Source organism: Oreochromis niloticus, linkage group LG16, assembly GCF_001858045.2.
Source record: "Oreochromis niloticus isolate F11D_XX linkage group LG16, O_niloticus_UMD_NMBU, whole genome shotgun sequence".
Taxonomy (NCBI): Eukaryota; Metazoa; Chordata; class Actinopteri; order Cichliformes; family Cichlidae; genus Oreochromis; species Oreochromis niloticus.
Window position 1 is genome coordinate 11,577,851 of NC_031987.2, and position 20,291 is coordinate 11,598,141.

General features: G+C 38.3%; 1 protein-coding gene across 1 annotated transcript in view; it reads right to left on the reverse strand.

The window, feature by feature from the left end:
* The window catches only part of epha6 (eph receptor A6), a 174,746-nt gene that overhangs the window by 73,603 nt on the left and 80,852 nt on the right, over nucleotides 1-20,291 (reverse strand). The window contains exons 4-5 of the mRNA XM_005451964.4: nucleotides 16,382-16,537; nucleotides 8,640-8,975 (exon numbers count right to left, since the gene is read on the reverse strand). Coding sequence (XP_005452021.1) covers nucleotides 8,640-8,975; nucleotides 16,382-16,537 — 492 coding nt within the window. The remainder of the gene's footprint in view (nucleotides 1-8,639; nucleotides 8,976-16,381; nucleotides 16,538-20,291) is intronic.

Here is a 20,291-nt window from a genome sequence, read left to right on the forward strand (position 1 = left end):
GGGGTGTTCCTGCCTAAACCCCGTCACCAGTGGGATTCTGTTCTTCCATGTTGAATCATCGGAATCTAATCGCCAAATATATTAATCTCTCTATCTCAATAAGTCATGTTCACTTCTTTCAGATCTCTCAATCTTGAATTCATATGTGTATGATGTAGTACAGTTGTATGTTAACCATGTCTTAATATAAATTCCGTCCCATATTGTACACAGTGTTGGCATAAGCATGTGATTAACTAGGCCAACTATAGAAACTGAGTTAGACATGCAAGTGATGGACAACCCAGCATTCATTCAGTTCTGAAATGATAATCACATTAAATAAAACAGAACATTAATCTTGACGTCATGGACAATTTAGGATCTCTACACCGTCAGACACACCATCATGTCAACTTTGTTTTCACAGATGCACAGTATGTCGATGATGTGGACACACTCAGTCAGTACCAAGTCAATGAACAGCTCTCCTCTTCCAAGCTCTTCTATTATTGCATATCATCATGCAGATCTGAAATTGTTAGCTGTGCCCACCAGCTTTTCATCTACAAAAGATTGTCTGATTAGACTCTATCAAGTTGCTGTAAGAAAGCTCTGATGCGTCACCGCAACTGAGAATCTGATCTGTCTCTGATTACTTTCGGTGACATACACAATTACCCAGCTGCTTCCTGTGATTAAACAAACTCTCCTGTTTCTAGGCCATTTCCTTGTCCTCTTCTTCATCCTTTGCTTTTTTTTGCATTAATCCACCTGTCCACTCCCTCTCACTTCCCTAGTTTAAATCACAAAAATCAGCTATGAATTCTGTCCTCCCATAGGAGCCCAGCATGAGTAGATGTCTCTTTTTTTTCTCTTGTACTTTCCCATTGTAGTGTATATTTCAGTGTTTTTCTGTAACGTTACCGATCTCCGACCTGTATCCCCATGTGATGTCTGTGCTGTGTGTGTAAGGTCGGGGGGGGGGGTCCCATTTCACTGCAGGGCAACCTGCACGTGGCGAATAAAGCCTTGATTGATTGATTGTAATCCCTCATCTATTTACCGTGCAGACAAAAGTAATATAGTTTACAAATACACCCATGATATTTGCAAAGCCACATTTCCACAGAAACAGGAATTAAACAACGTTGAACACCTCAACTGCTCATAATTAATGGAATCTTTATTCACATTTATAATAAATATAACTAAACTTTCAAGGTGACTTGCTAAGTGATATTGAAGCTCACAGAACTAAGCTTCCAATTTTTAATAAAACTCTCTCAGCAGTGCTGCTTTTTAGCAGTCATGTTCAAACCAGGATCAGTGCTCACACTGAGTGGTTGAAGGGGCCTTCACACTGTTTGAATTGGTCTTTATTTTAATTTTGGTTGTTATGTATGGTAGTAACTTCCAGTATCACTAAATAATGCACATTAGATATGTATGCAGCATTTCCACCTCCAAGTCCGAAAGCATGGAATCGTCTCTCCAGCTTGGGGATGGGAGGAGTTACTGTTCCAGCCAGAGGAGTTCAAGTATCTGCTAATGCTAATATATTGCTAATGAGTGGAGTGAGGGGTGTAGGGGATGAACTAGCAAACAGATTGGTCCAGCATCTGTAGTGATAAAGCCACTGTACTGACCTGCTGTAATGAAGAGGGACATGGGTGTGAAGGCAAAGATTTATAATTACTGGTCAATCTTCATTCCTACCCTACCAGTGACTACAAGAATGAGATCAAGGATTGAGTGGAGGCAATTAGCTTCCTCTGAAGGGTGTCTGAGCTTAGCCTTAGAGCTGGGAAAAGAACTCAGTCACCAAGAAAGTGCTAAGAGTAACACACAGGTGCCTTGCATCAAAAAGAATGAGTTGAGGTGACTCAAGGTACTCCACCTCACTGAGGTATTTCATTCATTTCATACTGGGAGGGGAACCCGGAGCCTGACCCAGGACACACTGGATATATTATGTGTCTCGGGTAGCTTGGGAATAAGAGAGAGCTCTGTGCTTCTCTGCTTAGACTGCTGCCCCCTGACCCAGACCCAGATAAGTGGTAGAAACGGATGAATTGATGGTGCTTCTGCAAAAGCAGAATCCACTCCATAATGGAATATGTAAACCCCCATGAAATTAGCAGAATCTTGTAACTGTAACTGATTTTATGAGTGTTTAAGTCGAGAGAAATCATAGACAGAGGAAGAGCATAATACACTGTAATGCTACCAGTGGGTCCAAGTTGGTGTGCTTGTGAATGTAACTCATGAACCACATGACTGAATGTCAGAAATCAGCTACAGTTGGATTCCTTCAATAAAACCATCTTCAGCATGTCCCATAACACCTATTTCTGCCACATTAGATTTTATGGCAAATTAGATTTTATGTCCAAGTTAAAACAGAAATTCTCAGTATTCAGTAAATCTACACAAATGAGCTTCAGACCAAGCCGTATAGAAGTTACCACACTCCTTCTTGAAAGCATTTGTCACAGAAATAACTTGTCAAGTAAATTGCAATGGTTGCCATGGCCACTCAAGTGTTTTTTCTGTTCTTTTCTTTTTTTTATAGGTTTTTAAAAAACACACACCTAGAAACACAAGTGCACTTAGAGTGTGTCTGTGTCTCAGTCTCTTCTTTGCACTTTCTTTGTCCTCTGGCCACATTTCTCGTCAGCTAATTTACCCTCTTCTTCATTTTACCACCCCCTTCTTTGCTCTTTCGATCCTCTCCTCACTCAATCATCTTCTCACACCCTGCTTTTCATTTTCATCTTCTTTCATCCTCTTCCTATTATGTGTCACTTCATTTGTCTTCAAACCACTCTTTTCCTGCTTTCCACATTCATAACACCTTTTTCCTTCTCTCAGGCTTACCTCACAGACTTAGTGCCTGATTTCACTACTCTCACTTAACCTCTACATCCTCTCCCAGCTTCACATGTCCTCTACCTTCTTGCTCTTTTCACTTTTCCTTTTGACCCAGTCACCCACTTTGTGAGGTCTTTATGTGGGAGTTGACCAAGTATACTGATGGATACTGTTGGATGGGATTTTTTTCTGTAATTATGCTGACTATAAACCATTACGGCACTCAGGTCACAGTAGTAATATTGTCCTCATGTGGACATAAAGAACCATAAATGTTCCTATAATTTCTTCAGACTTCAGATTGTTATTTTCCGGACAGGCCTTGTCCTTCTCCTGCTCTTAATCCTTATGCACTTTACATCCTCTCCCTAAAAAATGGAAGGAAAAGGAAAGTAGTACAACATGTCAAATGTTTGTAGTCTGATATTGCATTTTAATATACTTAATTTGAACTTTGCACTCACTTTAAGGGGCACATTTACCAATTTGCTGCACAGTGTTGGGAACTATGCAGTTTTATGGCAGTTTTTTTATGCAGTTTCTTTCAGCTGCTCCAACTCCTTTGTCTTATTTTTTGATAATTAGACAGACACAGACTTTAGTACCATGACTTTTTAAACGTTTTGTCACTGTAACACAGACAGAATGTGGTTTTGGTCTTGCTGAGCAAAGACTTTCTCTCGATGGGAGAACATTTAAAGACTGATACATATTGTTCAATACTTATGATGCATGTATTTCTATTTTGGTCTCCCCCTACTTTTTTTAGCCTAACAAATGCAGCATTCATGATTTCAAAGGAGAATTTCAATTTTTAATTTATCAGACCACTTGACAGTCTTTTCCATCTTGCCTCAGTCAATCTTTAACAAGCTCGTGCTTTAAAGAAGCACAGAGAAGGCAGATTATTTGCTTCTCTGTGTGTCTGTGTTTGTGTGACTCAAAGAGCTTTAACTTGTACTGAGCTGTGAGTACTGACAATGGAAATGTTCCTGAGCCCATATAGTAGTATGCACTGCAAAAACTACTAATTTGAGATTATGGCAATTTAATATCAGTTTGTGTGTGAATCATTTAAATTTCTTATGTACTATAATATATATAATATAATAAATGTACTATAGATGATGAAATTTCCAAATTCTTGGTAATTTTATATTGAGAAACATTATCCGTGAATGGCTAGGCTTCTTGTTCAAGCAGTCTTTTATAGAATTCCTGCCTCATATTTACTAGTGAAAACCTTGTGGGACAGAAAACCTTTCCAGTCTTTTTCAAAATTGTTTCTCCAATTTTAAAATAAGCATTTATTAAAAACAAATCCATATTTTTTTGTTATTTTTCATAACATTTTCAATGAAAAATAACCTTTAAATTATGTTTTTGTATTTAAATGAAAGCTTTAAATTATTTGCAAATCATTGTGCTCTTCTTTTATTTAAATTTGATACTTTTCCCCGAGTTTTTTTGAAAGGTGGTTGTAATTTTCCAAGATTCTCCAGTGCCTGTGTGTGAGTTACAAAGACTTATGGGAGTGCATATATCAGATTAGCTTCACTGAATCATTTACTAAATATTGAAAAGGTTAAGCCTGACAGGAAATTATCATAGGCCTATATAGTTTCTCCATTTCCCTCCCACATGTGTACAGTATTTAAATGTATTTATGCCAGTGTGCTTGTGTATGAGTGAGTCTGTGTGTGCGTTTTCGCAAAGCAGCATCTCATAAGCACAACAAATCATACACTAACTTCACTGGCACAAGGCATTTACCAAAACGGCCATCAGCATTTTAATGACAAAGTCTAATCTATTTATGGCCAGAGTAAATTATTACAGCGGACTCTTGATATTCCCCACAACACACAGAAATTTACATGGCTCGCTCAATTCTGCTGATGGCAACTCTATGCAAATGGCGTTGGAATTTTCTGTGCACCTTTCCAAACAAGCCCATCACACTGAGGTTTAGGTGGATGAGTCAGGGGAAGCATATGTGCCAAAGCATGTATGCATATCACTGCCGCATGCAACTTTTCATATTCTTAAGAAGGTATGCATGGTTATCTTTCAACTTGAAAGCATACGCTGACCGTGTGCACTCTTTCAACTTTGTCAAGAGCCTCTGCAGTTTTTCTATTGCTGACTTTGAGATAATTGCCAGTCTTAATCAACGTGTCTGGCAGATAAACCCAATTTCTCTTCCGATGTCCTATTGTAGGTCTTCTCTGTGTTTGTCACATTGTAAACACTGGACATATGTTCTTTTGTTCAAAAAAAGCAGCATAACTTATGTGCAGAAGGATTTATATCAAATACTAAGGGCCCTTCTATTTAAAGGCTCCACAAATGTAACACTTGGTTTCACAGTGCTTTGCCTTAGTTGAGGAATTTCTTGTAATTACTGAGTATTCTTGTACTACAAGTGCAGAGACATCAGTTTTACATGATTTAGATGATAGATTTTGAAAAGGACCTTCATGTAACCATGACAAAAAGAGCAAGTATTACTTTCTCTTTTCACTAAATTGAAGCAATAGTGTGGAAGTATGAGAACAGATACATTATGTGGTCCCTTCTCAATATTCTAACCACCAACTATTCCACCACCATCACATTATCTTTAAGGAAATTGTATTTTAAATGTAAGAAATCCCCTTACTTTGCTTCAGTGAGTATCTACAAATGCACATTTTTTTGGATTCAGTTTGAGAAACTAAATTGAGGATTAGGCCAAATCATTTTAGATAACTTTGCCAGGGCATTTATTTTGCAATTGGAACCAATGATATATCTGAATATTTAGTCAAACATATTGTTTGCATGAGTGGTTTCAATTTTTCTAAGCTAGTTTAAAAAACAAAAAAACAATGTATTTAACATCCTTAAAGCCTATTCAGCATTACAGTAAAATATAGATTTCAAAATTTCTATTTGAAAATATTATAAAAGAATAATCTAAGAATAATCTTAGGCAGTGTGTGGGCTATTGCTTTGTGCAATTGTGCTCATGAATCATCTTGCATCACTTCTATTCTTGCTGAGGTGTGAAAAGAAGATATTACACCTTCTGGTATGCAAGTATGAAAATGATGAAAATGTCTACTCTCCTTATACTCACAGTTCTAGACACTTAAAAGTCATACAAACAGAATAAAGGTCATAAAATTAAAACCTACATCTTTAACAATTAGAAAAAAACAAACCGAATCAAAACAAAACTATGGAAATTAAAGGAAGGAAATTAAATTGCAGCAATCATTTTGGCTAAACGTAACCAGGAATCAGACAATCAAACACTGTATGTGACACTAATACAAGAACAAACCTGTTGAATCCCAGAGCAGTCTGTTGTATTCTTTGGCATGCGGGGAAACAGTTTATGTACATACGATGTTGAGCACACTTTTTTCCAGTGGGTCTAAACAGGCTTGTCCAACAGTCTCAAGCACAGAGAGAGAACCAACACTATGAAAACACTACTCCATTCCCCAGCACTGGTCATATGCCTCAAGTAAACCTGAGGTTTATTACTTTCATCTGTAGTACTGAGCTAAAAGATGAGCTTATATCCAAAAAACAAAGTTGGAAAGATTTGTCCATTCATTACTTGGTGTTACTGATAACATGATACCTGCTGCATCCGTGGGTTGGATGGGACACTGTGGTATTAAAACTACTACTACCAATGTAATCAATAACTGACCATGATTACCATTAAAATAAATGACACAGACTATTGACTCGCTGACCAAACTCTAGTTTCTGTCAAGGAGATAGTGGTAAAATACATCATCACTCTGCTTATCAGTGGCTGAGGGCCATAAATCTACCTTTTCCCTTGAGCATTTTAAATAGCTGCAGCTGTGTACGTTAGTGTTGAAATAGGTCTTGTGCACAGCCCAGGGACCTGCCACAACTATGTGCTAAACTGGGCATCTTAATGAAATAAAAAGGCTGCATGTAACATTGAGGTGCCGGTAAAGGATAGAGTTGTCCCCAGTGACACAGAATAATGCATTTAATGTGTTTTGGCTCTATGAGAAAATGTATTTCTCCCAGCCTCCCTTAGCAGCGGCAGAAAGGAGGGAAGGAGAGAAAGAAAGAGGAGAGAACAAAGAAGCAAAAAACAAGCATGCTTGAATATAGGAAACCGGAGGGAGAGAAGGAGGGGGACGAAACAACCATCAAGAAAAAACAGGGTGAGGAAAATAGTCAAGGGAGGAGGCGGAAAACAGAAAACACAGTGTTTGCAAATCAAAAATTAAAAGCATAAGCATGCTATACACCAGAGGATGTCCCAAAGGTATAATGGGCCTTTCAGCCCCTTTATTTGGGGAAAACAGGTAAATACAATAACAACTTGAACCCCTGCCATCATTTACAGCAGTGTTTGAGGGTGCAAACCTACAAATATCAGAAGGACAATTACCTTACTGTCATAACGCCAGGTCTGTCTTACTTTACTAACTGCATCAAAAAGCAACAAATGATCAAAGTATTAACTTTCACAAGGCCATTTCTCACAAATCTCTAACAAGGCCCCAGTAACACAATAAACTAATGACTGTACTAAAGCTGTGTACTCAGAAAAAACTTTCTTGATCACAGCTCCACAGTACATAATCATTCTGATTGGCATATATAATTTTTCAGATTTTGTTCTGTGACAAAATCTCAAAGCTCATAGATGGAGTGAGAAACTCTGTGAGGAACAGTCGTAACCAATGATTTTGCCCCATGTTAAATTATTTTTACCTTCTATAAATGAAATGCCATCAAATTGCGAGTGGAGGTTTCTCTGAAATATGACTCACGTTCAATCACATACAGTATTCAGTATTGAAGATTTGCAAATAATAATAGGAATAACCTTAAAATAATGAAAATCCTTTGCTGGAAAAAAGCACTGTTGGTGACATTTGCATAAGGGTTGAAAGAAAAGAGCCATGACGAGTAAACAAACAAAAGGCTATTTACATTACAACGTGAACACATTTCCAAAGCTAATTTTCTTCTTTCCTGCCTTTGCTGGCATATCGATACATGTTTGGTACATTACTTCTACCGTTAAGTAGGATAAGATGGCAAGAAGCCATTGGCAGGCACTAGCACAGAGTCATGTGGATTTATGAACAGCAAACCAGTGATAAAAGTATTGCTCTATAATGCTGGTAGAGGTCACAGAGTGCCTTTAAAAACAGGGGATGATCTCCTCACAGTTCCATAAATACCTTTTAAATGAACAAATCCTCTGGGCGTCACAAGTTATGAAAACAAACATGAAATATTCTTGTCTTACGGCGATTATACTTCTGCCAAAAACTAATGAGTTTTTCACTTACTCATAGTCTAACTACTGAAAAATTTCACAAAAATCAGGTTAATCTTTTCGAGTTATTGAGTTAACATATGTAGCATGATACTGGAGAGAACCAATACATTTCTAACCACATAAAGCCGCACAGAGGAGGGGATTAATTTATAGCTAATTAGATTATCACTGCAGATTTCATTTATATGTATAATCTTACACATACACGGAGTCCTGCACAATGTATTTGGGAACAACTCGAGGTGTAAGGTAGTGTGAAAATACCAAGAAGTTTTCATGTTATCATAAACTTTTTCTGGTGATATGAGTAGGTATATTAGGAAAGATTAAATTTTATTTTAGTTATTTTTTTGCATTTTTTTTTAACCAGCAAAGCAGAATCCTACATTTTATAGAACTTGTGCTTGAGCAAATGACAAGTAACACACTCAACAAAAATAATAGTACTCACCACCCTGATCAGTGCTGACGGTGATGATGGCCACCTGTCGAGGGAACGAGCTCATGTCTGACACACCATTAAGCGACTCGATCTCAAAGGTGTAGTTGGCGTGTGCGGAAAAATCCAAGACAGTGACAGTGGCGTTGGTCAGGCCTAACGGTCCTGGCAAGAAGCGAAGCTCGTCTTCACACAGCTGGCAGTGGTCGGGCTCTGGGCCGCATCGTTTACACTGGACGTTGTAAGTTAGGTCCCTGCGACCTCCTGTGTCGCTGGGGGGAGACCACTCCAGCAGCAGGCAGGTGTCGTTCAGGTTAAATATCAGATTCCGTGGAGGAGATGGAGGGCCTACAAAAGAGCAAAAATTAAACTGATAAAAGAACTGAAAATGAATATTTCAAAAGAAATATGGGTAGCTCTTTCTATTATAGCTCAGTAGTATTGTTGTAAAAGTAGCATAATAACATGGAAACAAGCAGGGAATTAACCACAGATGTTTCCTGGTGATCCTCAGATAACTTGAAGTTTGGAATTAGAGTTAGAGGGCATTTTGCTGATTCCTGGTTATTACAAAGAAAGTTATCTGTGTAGGTTCCTAGTCATCCAGGTCATGGAAAGAAACGTGACTGGACTTCTTAAAGAAGACAACTTAAAGAAGTCTAGTCGATTTCTTTCCAAACTCCTTAGACTACAATAAAGTTCTTCAGGTTTTTACAGTTAATAATCCACAGCATCAAATATAGGATTTATATTGTTACTGTTAAACAGAGAGGAATGCTGAAGGCATAGGGTTGGATTAATTATATTCTAACATGTTAAAGCATCAGCTAAGATTACCTTATTGTCAAGTGGTTACTACCACAAGTCAGTATATAAAAAATGTAAATGCACAAATATTCCTATTATATTACTAGGTGTTTATAATCATGATAACAACATATTTTATATATATACTTTATATAAACTTTCTATAAAATATTACATAGACATAGACCCTTGGTGTTCGCTCGCTCTGCGGTAGAGTATCACTTCCTCTTCCTGCTCAAACACAGTGGTGTTTCTGAATAACTTATCTGCCAAGTCCTGCCATTAATTAATTCTTCGATCTTAAATATGATCAACCTATCTCTAATAATCGGCTATGTACCACAGGCCTTCAAGGTGGCTGTAGTTAAACCTTTACTCAAAAAGCCATCTCTAGACCCAGCAGTCTTAGCTAATTATAGGCCAATCTCCAACCTTCCTTTCATATCAAAAATCCTTGAAAGAGTAGTTGTCAAACAGCTAACAGATCATCTGCAGAGGAATGGCTTATTTGAAGAGTTTCAGTCAGGTTTCAGAGCTCATCACAGCACAGAAACAGCTTTAGTGAAGGTTACAAATGATCTTCTTATGGCCTCTGACAGTGGACTCATCTCTGTGCTTGTCCTGCTAGACCTCAGTGCTGCGTTCGATACCGTCGACCATAATATTCTATTAGAGCGATTAGAACATGCTGTAGGTATTACAGGTACTGTACTGCAGTGGTTTGTATCATATCTATCTAATAGACTCCAATTTGTACATGTAAATGGAGAGTCCTCTTCACCCACTAAGGTCAATTATGGTGTTCCACAGGGTTCGGTGCTAGGACCAATTCTGTTTACATTATACAAGCTTCCCTTAGGCAGCATCATTAGAAGACATAGCATAAATTTTCACTGCTATGCAGATGACACGCAGCTCTATCTATCCATGAAGCCAGGTATCACACACCAATTAGTTAAACTGCAGGAATGTCTTAAAGACATAAAGACCTGGATGGCTGCTAACTTTCTGCTCCTTAATTCAGATAAAACTGAGGTTATTGTACTCGGCCCTGCAAATCTTAGAAATATGGTATCTGACCAGATTCTTACTCTGGATGGCATTACCTTGGCCTCCAGTAATGCTGTGAGGAACCTTGGAGTCATTTTTGACCAGGACATGTCCTTCAACGCACATATTAAACAAATATGTAAGACTGCTTTCTTCCATTTGTGCAACATCTCTAAAATTAGAAATATCCTATCTCAGAGTGACGCTGAAAAACTAGTTCATGCATTTATTACTTCCAGGCTGGACTACTGTAATTCATTATTATCAGGATGTCCTAAAAACTTGCTGAAAAGCCTTCAGTTAATCCAAAATGCTGCAGCAAGAGTCCTGACAGGGACTAGAAAGAGAGAGCATATTTCTCCTGTTTTGGCTTCCCTTCATTGGCTTCCTGTTAAATCCAGAATTGAATTCAAAATCCTGCTCCTCACATACAAGGTCTTAAATAATCAGGCCCCATCTTATCTTAATGACCTTGTAGTACCATATCACCCCATTAGAGCACTTCGCTCTCGCACTGCAGGCCTACTTGTTGTTCCTAGAGTATTTAAAAGCAGAGTAGGAGGGAGAGCCTTCAGTTTTCAGGCCCCTCTTCTGTGGAACCAGCTTCCAGTTTGGATTTGGGAGACAGACACTATCTCTACTTTCAAGATTAGGCTTAAAACTTTCCTTTTTGCTAAAGTATATAGTTAGGGCTGGATCAGGTGACCCTGAATCCTCCCTTAGTTATGCTGCAACAGACGTAGGCTGCCGGGGATTCCCATTCCCATTCTCTTTCCAGTCACCTTTCTCACTCAGTATGTGTTAATAGACCTCTCTGCATTGAATCATATCTGTTATTAATCTCTGTCTCTCTTCCACAGCATGTCTTTCATCCTGTTTTCCTTCTCTCACCCCAACCGGTCGCAGCAGATGGCCCCGCCCCTCCCTGAGCCTGGTTCTGCCGGAGGTTTCTTCCTGTTAAAAGGGAGTTTTTCCTTCCCACTGTCGCCAAAGTGCTTGCTCATAGGGGGTCATATGATTGTTGGGTTTTTCTCTGTATCTATGAAGCGCCTTGAGGCGACTTTTGTTGTGATTTGGCGCTATATAAATAAAATTGAATTGAATTGAACTATATATACATTGATTCTGTTGTGAAATAGAAATTTGATTCAGTTTGTTTGACTTTTAATACTATATTATAACATTAATAACTGGTATTGCCTCATAGGCATATGCTTTTTGTTCGTCATTATTAGACCTATACCATATGTATGTAAGATAATAATTTGTTATTACTTTGATATTAAGCTGGTAATAACTTGCTATTTTCATATTAATAACTTGTTTCCACCATTAGTACATGACTGTTACCACATTTTTCTACATTATTATTGGTAGAAAGCACAACCAAGATATGTTTAGCTGATTTGCTGTGTTTAATTACAAAATCTCACAGTTTAGTATATCAACATTAAATAAAATAACAAAATTCATTGTTATTCTACAGCAGCATAATCACATTTATTAAATAAAGGGCTTAACTGCCCAGCAGTTAGAATTGTGTAGTGACATAAACTAATATCACTGTTTTTGCCAAATGATTTTTGAGCATGCTTTCTTTTAATTATACTTTTTGGACAAACTGTTGCTATTATAACTGCAACTCTTTCATTTTGTGTTTCAGACCCATAGTCACACAATTTCACACCCCCCTACCAAGTTATACAGGCAAACAGAGTTTCCATCAGCTGCAGTCTAGACACTAGAGAATGCATTCTATCACCAGTCCTGATATGGTGCTATGTTTAACAATGATGCTGCAGGTGCAATCACCTAAATCTTATTATGTGTCTGAATTTGGAAATACTTAATTCAATCATGCAGTCATTCCAAGTAGCCAAGCTGTGCATTGTACTATTTGGATAGTAAGAACCAAATGTAAGTTGTGCACACCAGCGTTAGAATGTCTTACTATCCCTGTATAAGAAACATCACCCAAAATTGCCATCTGAGGTCAAAAGCAGGTGAAAGAATGCTCTGAATGTCATAGTCCTCTCATGCTTTTAGTACTGGCTTTCTATTGCCTTGTGTTTCCCTCGCTCCCTTTCCTTTTTTTCTGTCCCTCTGTTTGTGTATGTCTTGTCTCCCTGTGAATCCCTGGAGGCGTGACTTTCCATCGAGACAGATGATACATATGTGTGTCATTATTCAATCAACCACCTACAGTATATATATATACTTGTCATCCACCCCTTGCCAGACTGTCAAATAAATTACTACAGTAGATGGCATTCGGGCTCCTTGTTGAAATTCTAGTGAACTAATTACACGTTGTCTTTGTTCTCCCAACCTCCAGTATGTGCCAACCAGCTACCAGTTAACCCCGATCTTTTACAATCTATCCTCGGCTTTGACTCTGCCCGCCACTCTCCATCTGAAACTCCAGCATCAGCTACCAACCACCTCCAGCTACACACCCTGCCTGCCACTATCCACCGTCTCCTCCAGCATCAGCCTCCTGTAGTCAATCCACTCTCCTGATCTAGGATCCACCTCTGCAGATAAAACAAACCTGAGTATTAAACTGAGTATTTTGCATTTGCGTCAACTAGTGTTTTGTCTAAAACCTTAACACTAAATGTTTTTCTATTTCATAAATATTTCATACACATATCTCAAAGTCCTGCTGTACTGACTCTTATAATGCAATCCTCACCTGTGCAGTAAACAGCCTAACTACCTCCCTCACATTTCACTTTGCTAAGGTCTTGTGCTCCCTGGATGCGCGTGTTTGTGTGTCAGGGTAAGCATTGTGCAATAGCAGGCAGCCAGCTGTCAACAGGGTGGAGTTAAAAGGCCTGGGGGATTTGAACACTCCCGTCCTGCCAAGCTCACTGTCTGCCAGGACAATGGGATGTTTCCCTCTCTTCCACCATCCCTCTCTCCCCACCGTTGCTAAAATCTCAGCAGACAGGAAAGCTCCTCCTACTGCTCCTCCACTTCTGTCAGCGTGTGTCCATTCTCTCCCTTTATCTCTCTCTGCCTCTATCGGCCATTATCTCACCTTCTCTATTCTCTCCATCGAGGAGAATCCACCCACCTCCCCTCCTGCAGAGCAACCCCACTGCCATCAATCAACTCCTATTCTAGGGGGAGATTGGTATCACCACCTCCTTCCTTTCTCTCTTCACTGTCTACTCCATCCAGCCTTTACACTTTTCCCTCTCCTTTATCTCCCCTCCTGTTCTATCTTCTCTTTCTTCCTCTCTAACATTTTCTTCCTCTAAGGCTCTTGGTCTTTAATCTCTATTGTCTTTAACGTCAAGCAAACAGTTTATGTTTTGGCCTACACGCTCCTGATTAAAATGCATTATGTGAGTAAACACAGCTCACAGATTGTAAAAGTAGATGTGGTACACCAGCCTACTCCTCTTAGTTTGCAAGTTTGTCACTCCCACACAAGGCCCTTTTATGCTGTGTTTGTACTTGGAGTGGAGATACTGTTAAAAACAAATTAACAACTGTTGACAAACCATTGAACAAGGCACTAAATTACAACGCTGTTTACCGAGGAAGATGTCTAGTTGTCTTTAGTAAGTGTAGTAGTAAAGATTTAACAATATGTTTTTTTTGTTTTCAAGCAAATTAAACTTACCTCTTGTCAATGTAGTCAATATATGCTGTAAATACAAATATGGCCAATGGAGTCATCTGTTCATATGTTGGAGGTAAAGAGTTTAAGAAGCTAAAACTCATCAATTGCTTGATTAGCTCATGTTTTCAGCACTTTGTGGAAAGTGTAACTGCAGGTAAGAATACCATTCACTCCTAAGATAAGTTTTCAAGTAGTTGTCAGACAAATAAAAGACCCCAGACTGAAATGCTTTCAGGTTTAAATGTATATATTGAATCATCTGGGCCTAAATTTTGACATAAAAATATCAAAGGAAGAGCTGAAGCCTTTTTGAGGATTTCCCCTGCAAATATTGCATCCTGCAGGACAATCTGAACTAACAGCATCTCCACAATGACTTGGCTTTGTCTTTCTGTAAAAGACAAATACACTCTTCCACCCTGGAGAGCTCTCAGACGTGGCCCCCGTCTATCTCAGTGACAGCTAAATGGCTTTTTAATTAAAGGAGAATTAGTCCGGTTAAACTGTAATTTAATGCAAATATGAAGTCGTAATGACAGTCAGTGAATCATCAATGAAGACGAGGCAGCTGAACAAAAGCCATGTAATTCATCCAGAGACTCTCTAATGTTCCGTTTCACACCAGATAAGTCCTAAAGACGAGACTGGATTTACGGCCACAGCAAATTCTCTGAGAACACTGGAGTAATCCACCAGCTCTATAGACAAAGTAATAACTTACCAGACTGTCTGGCAAACACAAGTATAGAAATATTTAATGTGAATGTACAATGAATTGATTCAAGTTTAATCAGACCAAATTATAACATGACTATTCCTATCTCCCTATTTATGATGATGGTGATTACAGCTGTCAGTTCTCCCATAAGTCTGATCACATCAAAAAGCTTGACTAACATCACTGCAGTTATACATGCAGCTATTATGTCTAATGACTCATGTCCAAGGTAGGAGGTAATGCCTTTAGCCAGTTTGCTTTTGCACATCTTCAGGATGTTTTCAGCAGCTCACAATTGTGAAAAGTTTATTTTTTTTGTCATCTCATTATACTACATGAAATGGATCCATGCTGTAGTGTTAGCACAATTCCAGCAACATGCAAAAGATCCTGGGTTTGATTCTGGACAAGCTACAAACCCAGCTTAAGGAGTAGTGTTAGCCACAAGTCTGGGAGGGTTGTATCAGAAAGGGCATCAATGTCAAATCAAACATAATACCTTAAAATACCTCTTTCTTCTTTATTTTAAATTTATAAAAGCTCTGTCTGTGTGTTTATTTCTTTGTCCAAGAACTCCCACTACACCGTCAGGAGTCGAGCAACTAAACTTGGCACACAGGTACATCCAAAGGTTCTTAGTTTCAGTCATTATGCAAATGTACTGTTTATAAGATTGGGGAAACCTGCAGTCAGCTGACTGAAGAAGTCACTTGGATGAGTGACGAAAGGAATGCTATGCCCAGATGAACACAATCAACTTTTCCCTAACACCCACCTGACAATGGACTAAAATGAACCTTTATGAACTTACAGCACAAAAAAGCGTTATATTATTTTTATTTCACAAAATTAATACTTAATTTATATGCAGAAAGGATTAATTATACAAAACTTGGATCATACATAATATATTATGATGTCATCATACTGCCTGATAATCACCTAGCAACAGGCTCAAATTACCTGTACCTATCTACCTAGCGTTTATACACCTACCACACAATATGAAAGCAACCAATCATTTTAATTTTATATAAAAGCGGAACCATGCGTGCTTGGCAACCACCTAGCAATGGGAGAAAATAACTCTTTTTACCAGTTTTTCCGATGTGATTAAGTATACTGTATGAATGTTAAACAATGCTGTAGCATTGTGTATATACTAGTCATTCTAACATTACCCTGGCATTATCAGATTTTTTATAAACCAGGCTGCACTTCAGTCACACGATGTAGTTTGTGTACCTGCACACATCCAAATTTCTGTGATTGCATCTTTTATATGGTGGGTTGATTTTCATCACACCCACCTTTCTAGATGAATGACTGAAATGTGTTGTGCAGTAAAGTGAGCTCATGTCTTTAACGTTATCATTGTTCTATTAATAAATTCACTGGAATGCATTTTATATTTTCATTTCGAACTCATAAACATTTGTGCCATCTGCCTGTGAAGTTAAAGATGGAAGGTGTTAATCTAATTGTCAAAGCACATGGTGTGAAGATCGTGCTTCAAACCTTCTTTTTTTTTCCTGGCATACTCACGTGTACAAGCCATAGTTGGAGGATCTTTCTCAGCCCTGAAGAAGCCTTTCTCACAGCGGCAAATAGCAGATGCGTCTCCATAGCTGAAACTATGCGGAGGGCACTTTGAACATTTAATGTTTCCAGCATATGCCTTGTAGAAGCCTGGACGACATGCTGAGGATGACAGACACACAATGTGGCAGTCTGTAAGTGCAAAGCCAGACCTTCATATAGATGTACAGGTAGAAATATTTCATGCAAACATCACATAGCCTGATAATATTATGCAAAGAAAGAGGCCCTGAAGGGACACAGTTTATGCTGCAATCCATCAGAAATTCAGACTTTAAATAGATTCATGAAACTCATGTTTTCTATTTAAACATCCGTCTGCTTTGGATTTAGGAATATTTACTCAAAGTATTAAAAAGTATGATTTTTTACTTTCCACAAAAACAAAGACACAAAGAAACATTGAAATCATCTCTAACTCTGACAACACTTGCAATACAAAAATTCCCACGTTTTTGTTTCCTTTTCGGAATAACAAAAATGGATTAAAACCAAAGGTATTGATTATCAAAACACAATACCAACTTTAGTTTTATTGCCAGCATTTAATTCCCAATAAATAATTCAAGCTTAGGGAAAGGTGATGAAACAATAGCTCTTGGAGGGGAAAATATTCAGTTGTACCACCTGTCACATAACTCACGGCTGTTTAGTTTTGAATTTCCAATGGCTTCAATCAAAACACAGAAATGTCTTGAAGCTAGAAAGGAACCACAGTTGTACTAAAACCAATAAATGTGTGATAGCTGTGCAAAACTTTTTTCTCAATATTTAGCCACCAAAAACACATGGACATAACAGAATGCAATAACTGTTAATATTTTTGTGAAGACACAAGACAAGGGAGCAGTTTACCTCTGCAGTTTTCACATCTGGTGTCTTTTGTGAATTAGGGTCTTGCAAAATTGCCCTATTCTAATTCAAACCACAATCTCTTCTTAAACTTAAGTGCATCGGTTAAAACATGAATAAATGCACACACACATACAAGTGAAAATAAACAAAGTACATCTATTAATAGGTCAGCTCTGACTTTTGGTTTCACGTGGATCAAGAAGCTCAGTCCACTGGGTCAAAGTCCAGTGCCTGACTCACTGATCCATCACAGTCTTCTTCCTATATGGGCTTTGTTGTTCTTTATTCTAATTCATCTGACTTGCTAAGGCTTTTGTGAAAGATATAAGGAATTTTTCTTTCCATTGCCAAATAAATACTGTTCCTTATACCACAGCAGACTAAGCAGTACAAAGTACAATGCAGCAAATCTACTGATAAATCTTTTACTCCATTTAATGTTGCCTTGAACAATTTTCAAAAGATTATGATGATTATAAGAAATCATGTCCAATAGGTCTTTTTTGACAGAAGACATTTTGACATGCCACTGTTTATTATTATTGAATACCTGAATTCCATTTAGCTGTTTCCTTTTCACTTATTGTTAATGCTGGCTCACTTTGACATTGTCAGAGCTTACTCAGAACTTTCAACAGAAAAGAGCCATAACTAAGTCGGCAGTAACATTAGTGTTTTATCCTACCATGACAATTCAAAATGTCTGAAGAAGAAATATTTAGAATATCATTAAAAGTAACTGAGCAGACAAATTATGTGTTAATATTTTATCAGCCATTTATTTTAACCAACAAGTAAAACCTTTTTGAAATGCAACACAGAACTGCACACTAGAGAAATGTAAAAAAACAAAAAACAAAACAAACTTTCCTCCCAAAACTAAGCTTTATTATCAGCCAAGGAGTCATTCACACGAGGTCAGTGAGTGTGCCAAACATTTCAGGTATGAGGGAGGTAAAAATACAAAAAACAGGCAAGAAGTGACACATGAGGAAACTAATGAAAAAACATCCAAACAAGAGGTACAACAGGAATGACTTGAAAGCTTAACTGCTGTGAGTAAAAAGCCAATCTGTTAAGGAACAAAGAGAAGCAGGGGGGGTGTACATACTCACAGTGATGATTGATTGGATGATTGAACACAGGTGAGAATAATCGGAGCGGAGCACGTAATCACAGGGGTGGGAAATGAACCAAAGTCTGTCAGGAAAACTCATCGGAGTGAAACGAACAGAGGGCTTTTCAAAGTAAAATCACATAGTTTTGCATTATATTAAGCTATTCTGGAAGCACTTAGAGTTAATTAAGCTACTTGCTGAAATTTTGTAGTTATGCTTGTAAAATTCAGGGAAAGACTTGAAGGATATAGATAATATATGGCTTACATTTAGGGGCTGAGTAGTTTGGTATGTATGGATGGATTAATACAAAGGAACATATCTGTTAGATCAGACATGTGCTGTGTAGACATGGCTTAAAGCTGTGATTTGCAGTACCTTTTCCTAAAACACACAGTTGTTGTTGTAAAACGAGTCTGCTCTAGTTATAATCCCGCAGTAACTGCTGGATTTATTCCAGAAGCTCAAAAAAAATTCTAATTTTCATGCTACAGGAGCAAGAAAACTGAATCTTTCATTTTTAAAATACATTTTCTAAAATAAATTGAAGGATTTGAAACCACCAGCACAGGTTAGATTGATAGTAAAGACCTTAAGTCTAAATAAATGTAGTAGTAAAAATTAAACAATACAGTTACTTCCCTTCTTTAATATTTAAAATCACAGGCAACTAGCTGAAATAGAAAGGCTTATGAGAGTCTGAGCCCTAAGGGATTCACTAAAGCTTTCTTTTAATAGTAGTTTTTCCAATCTCCAAAGCACTTCCATGTCAAAGAAACACACAAACTCTTGTCTGGAGAGACTTCCATTGCTGCTAGTTTTCACATTGATTTAACAAGGTAACATAACGTGAGCCATTTGAAGGGATTCACCTTGAAGCACTGAGAGCCTCTGTGTCTCTCCATTGCTGCTTGTGATAAATGGAGCTGTAGGGAGGGCAAGGAAATGCCTGAAACCACAACTGTGCTGATCAAATGGGGACAATTAGGACAGGGACAAAGAGGTTAACACGCAGACAGGGAACACAGCGCACACTGCCTGGGCTAACAGTAATGTTTTTAGTGTAGTCTCGTTTTTGTTCAGTGAAGGAGTATTTTTTAAATCGAATTTATCCTTCCTTTCATTTGAAACATTTCCTTTTTTTATTCATCATCATTCCTCTTAGAGAATAAAAACAAAAGGTTTACATTTAGTTTGAATAGCTCGACTAAAACAGCTTTAAACTGTTATTCGTCTTCAAAACTCTATTTAATGTTGACTCTCACACACACACGTATGCAGCAAATAAACACACAGAAGCTATCTGTATGAATATGATAAGTGGCATCCCCTATGGCATACCAAGGCTGCCTTTATCATTAACCTCTGATACTGACATGTCCTTGAGTCAAAAACCGTCAGTCAACTCCCCCACCCTGCAAGACCCCGCTTTAGTCTCTGTCAACCTAATGATGCCTCTCTACGACCTTCGCTGAACTGAGGGGATGCTCCTTTTCGAACCCCGCAGTTTCCTCCTGCAGTATGACCAGCCAGGCTCTTTGCCAAGGCCACAGTGGCACTGTACAGGGGTTGACCATGTGTCGCTCGAGGATGGACATGCCCGGTGGCCAGGACGTAAGCACTCATGTGTTGGGATGAACACACATAAACACATGCAACAGCTGAAGTGGCAGGAGCAGCATGTCGAAGTCAACTGGACAGCTGGTCAAATGTGAAAAAGATGTGAACATTTTGGCCGGAGAAAGAAAAGCTGCAGTATGTCCAGTGCCACTGCTGATCCATCCATCAAGGACGCCCATTTCCACTTTATATAAAAGCTTGAAAGTGTATGTGTGATAGCATCAGTGCAGTAAACAGCAAACCTCACGTATTGCCCTCATGAC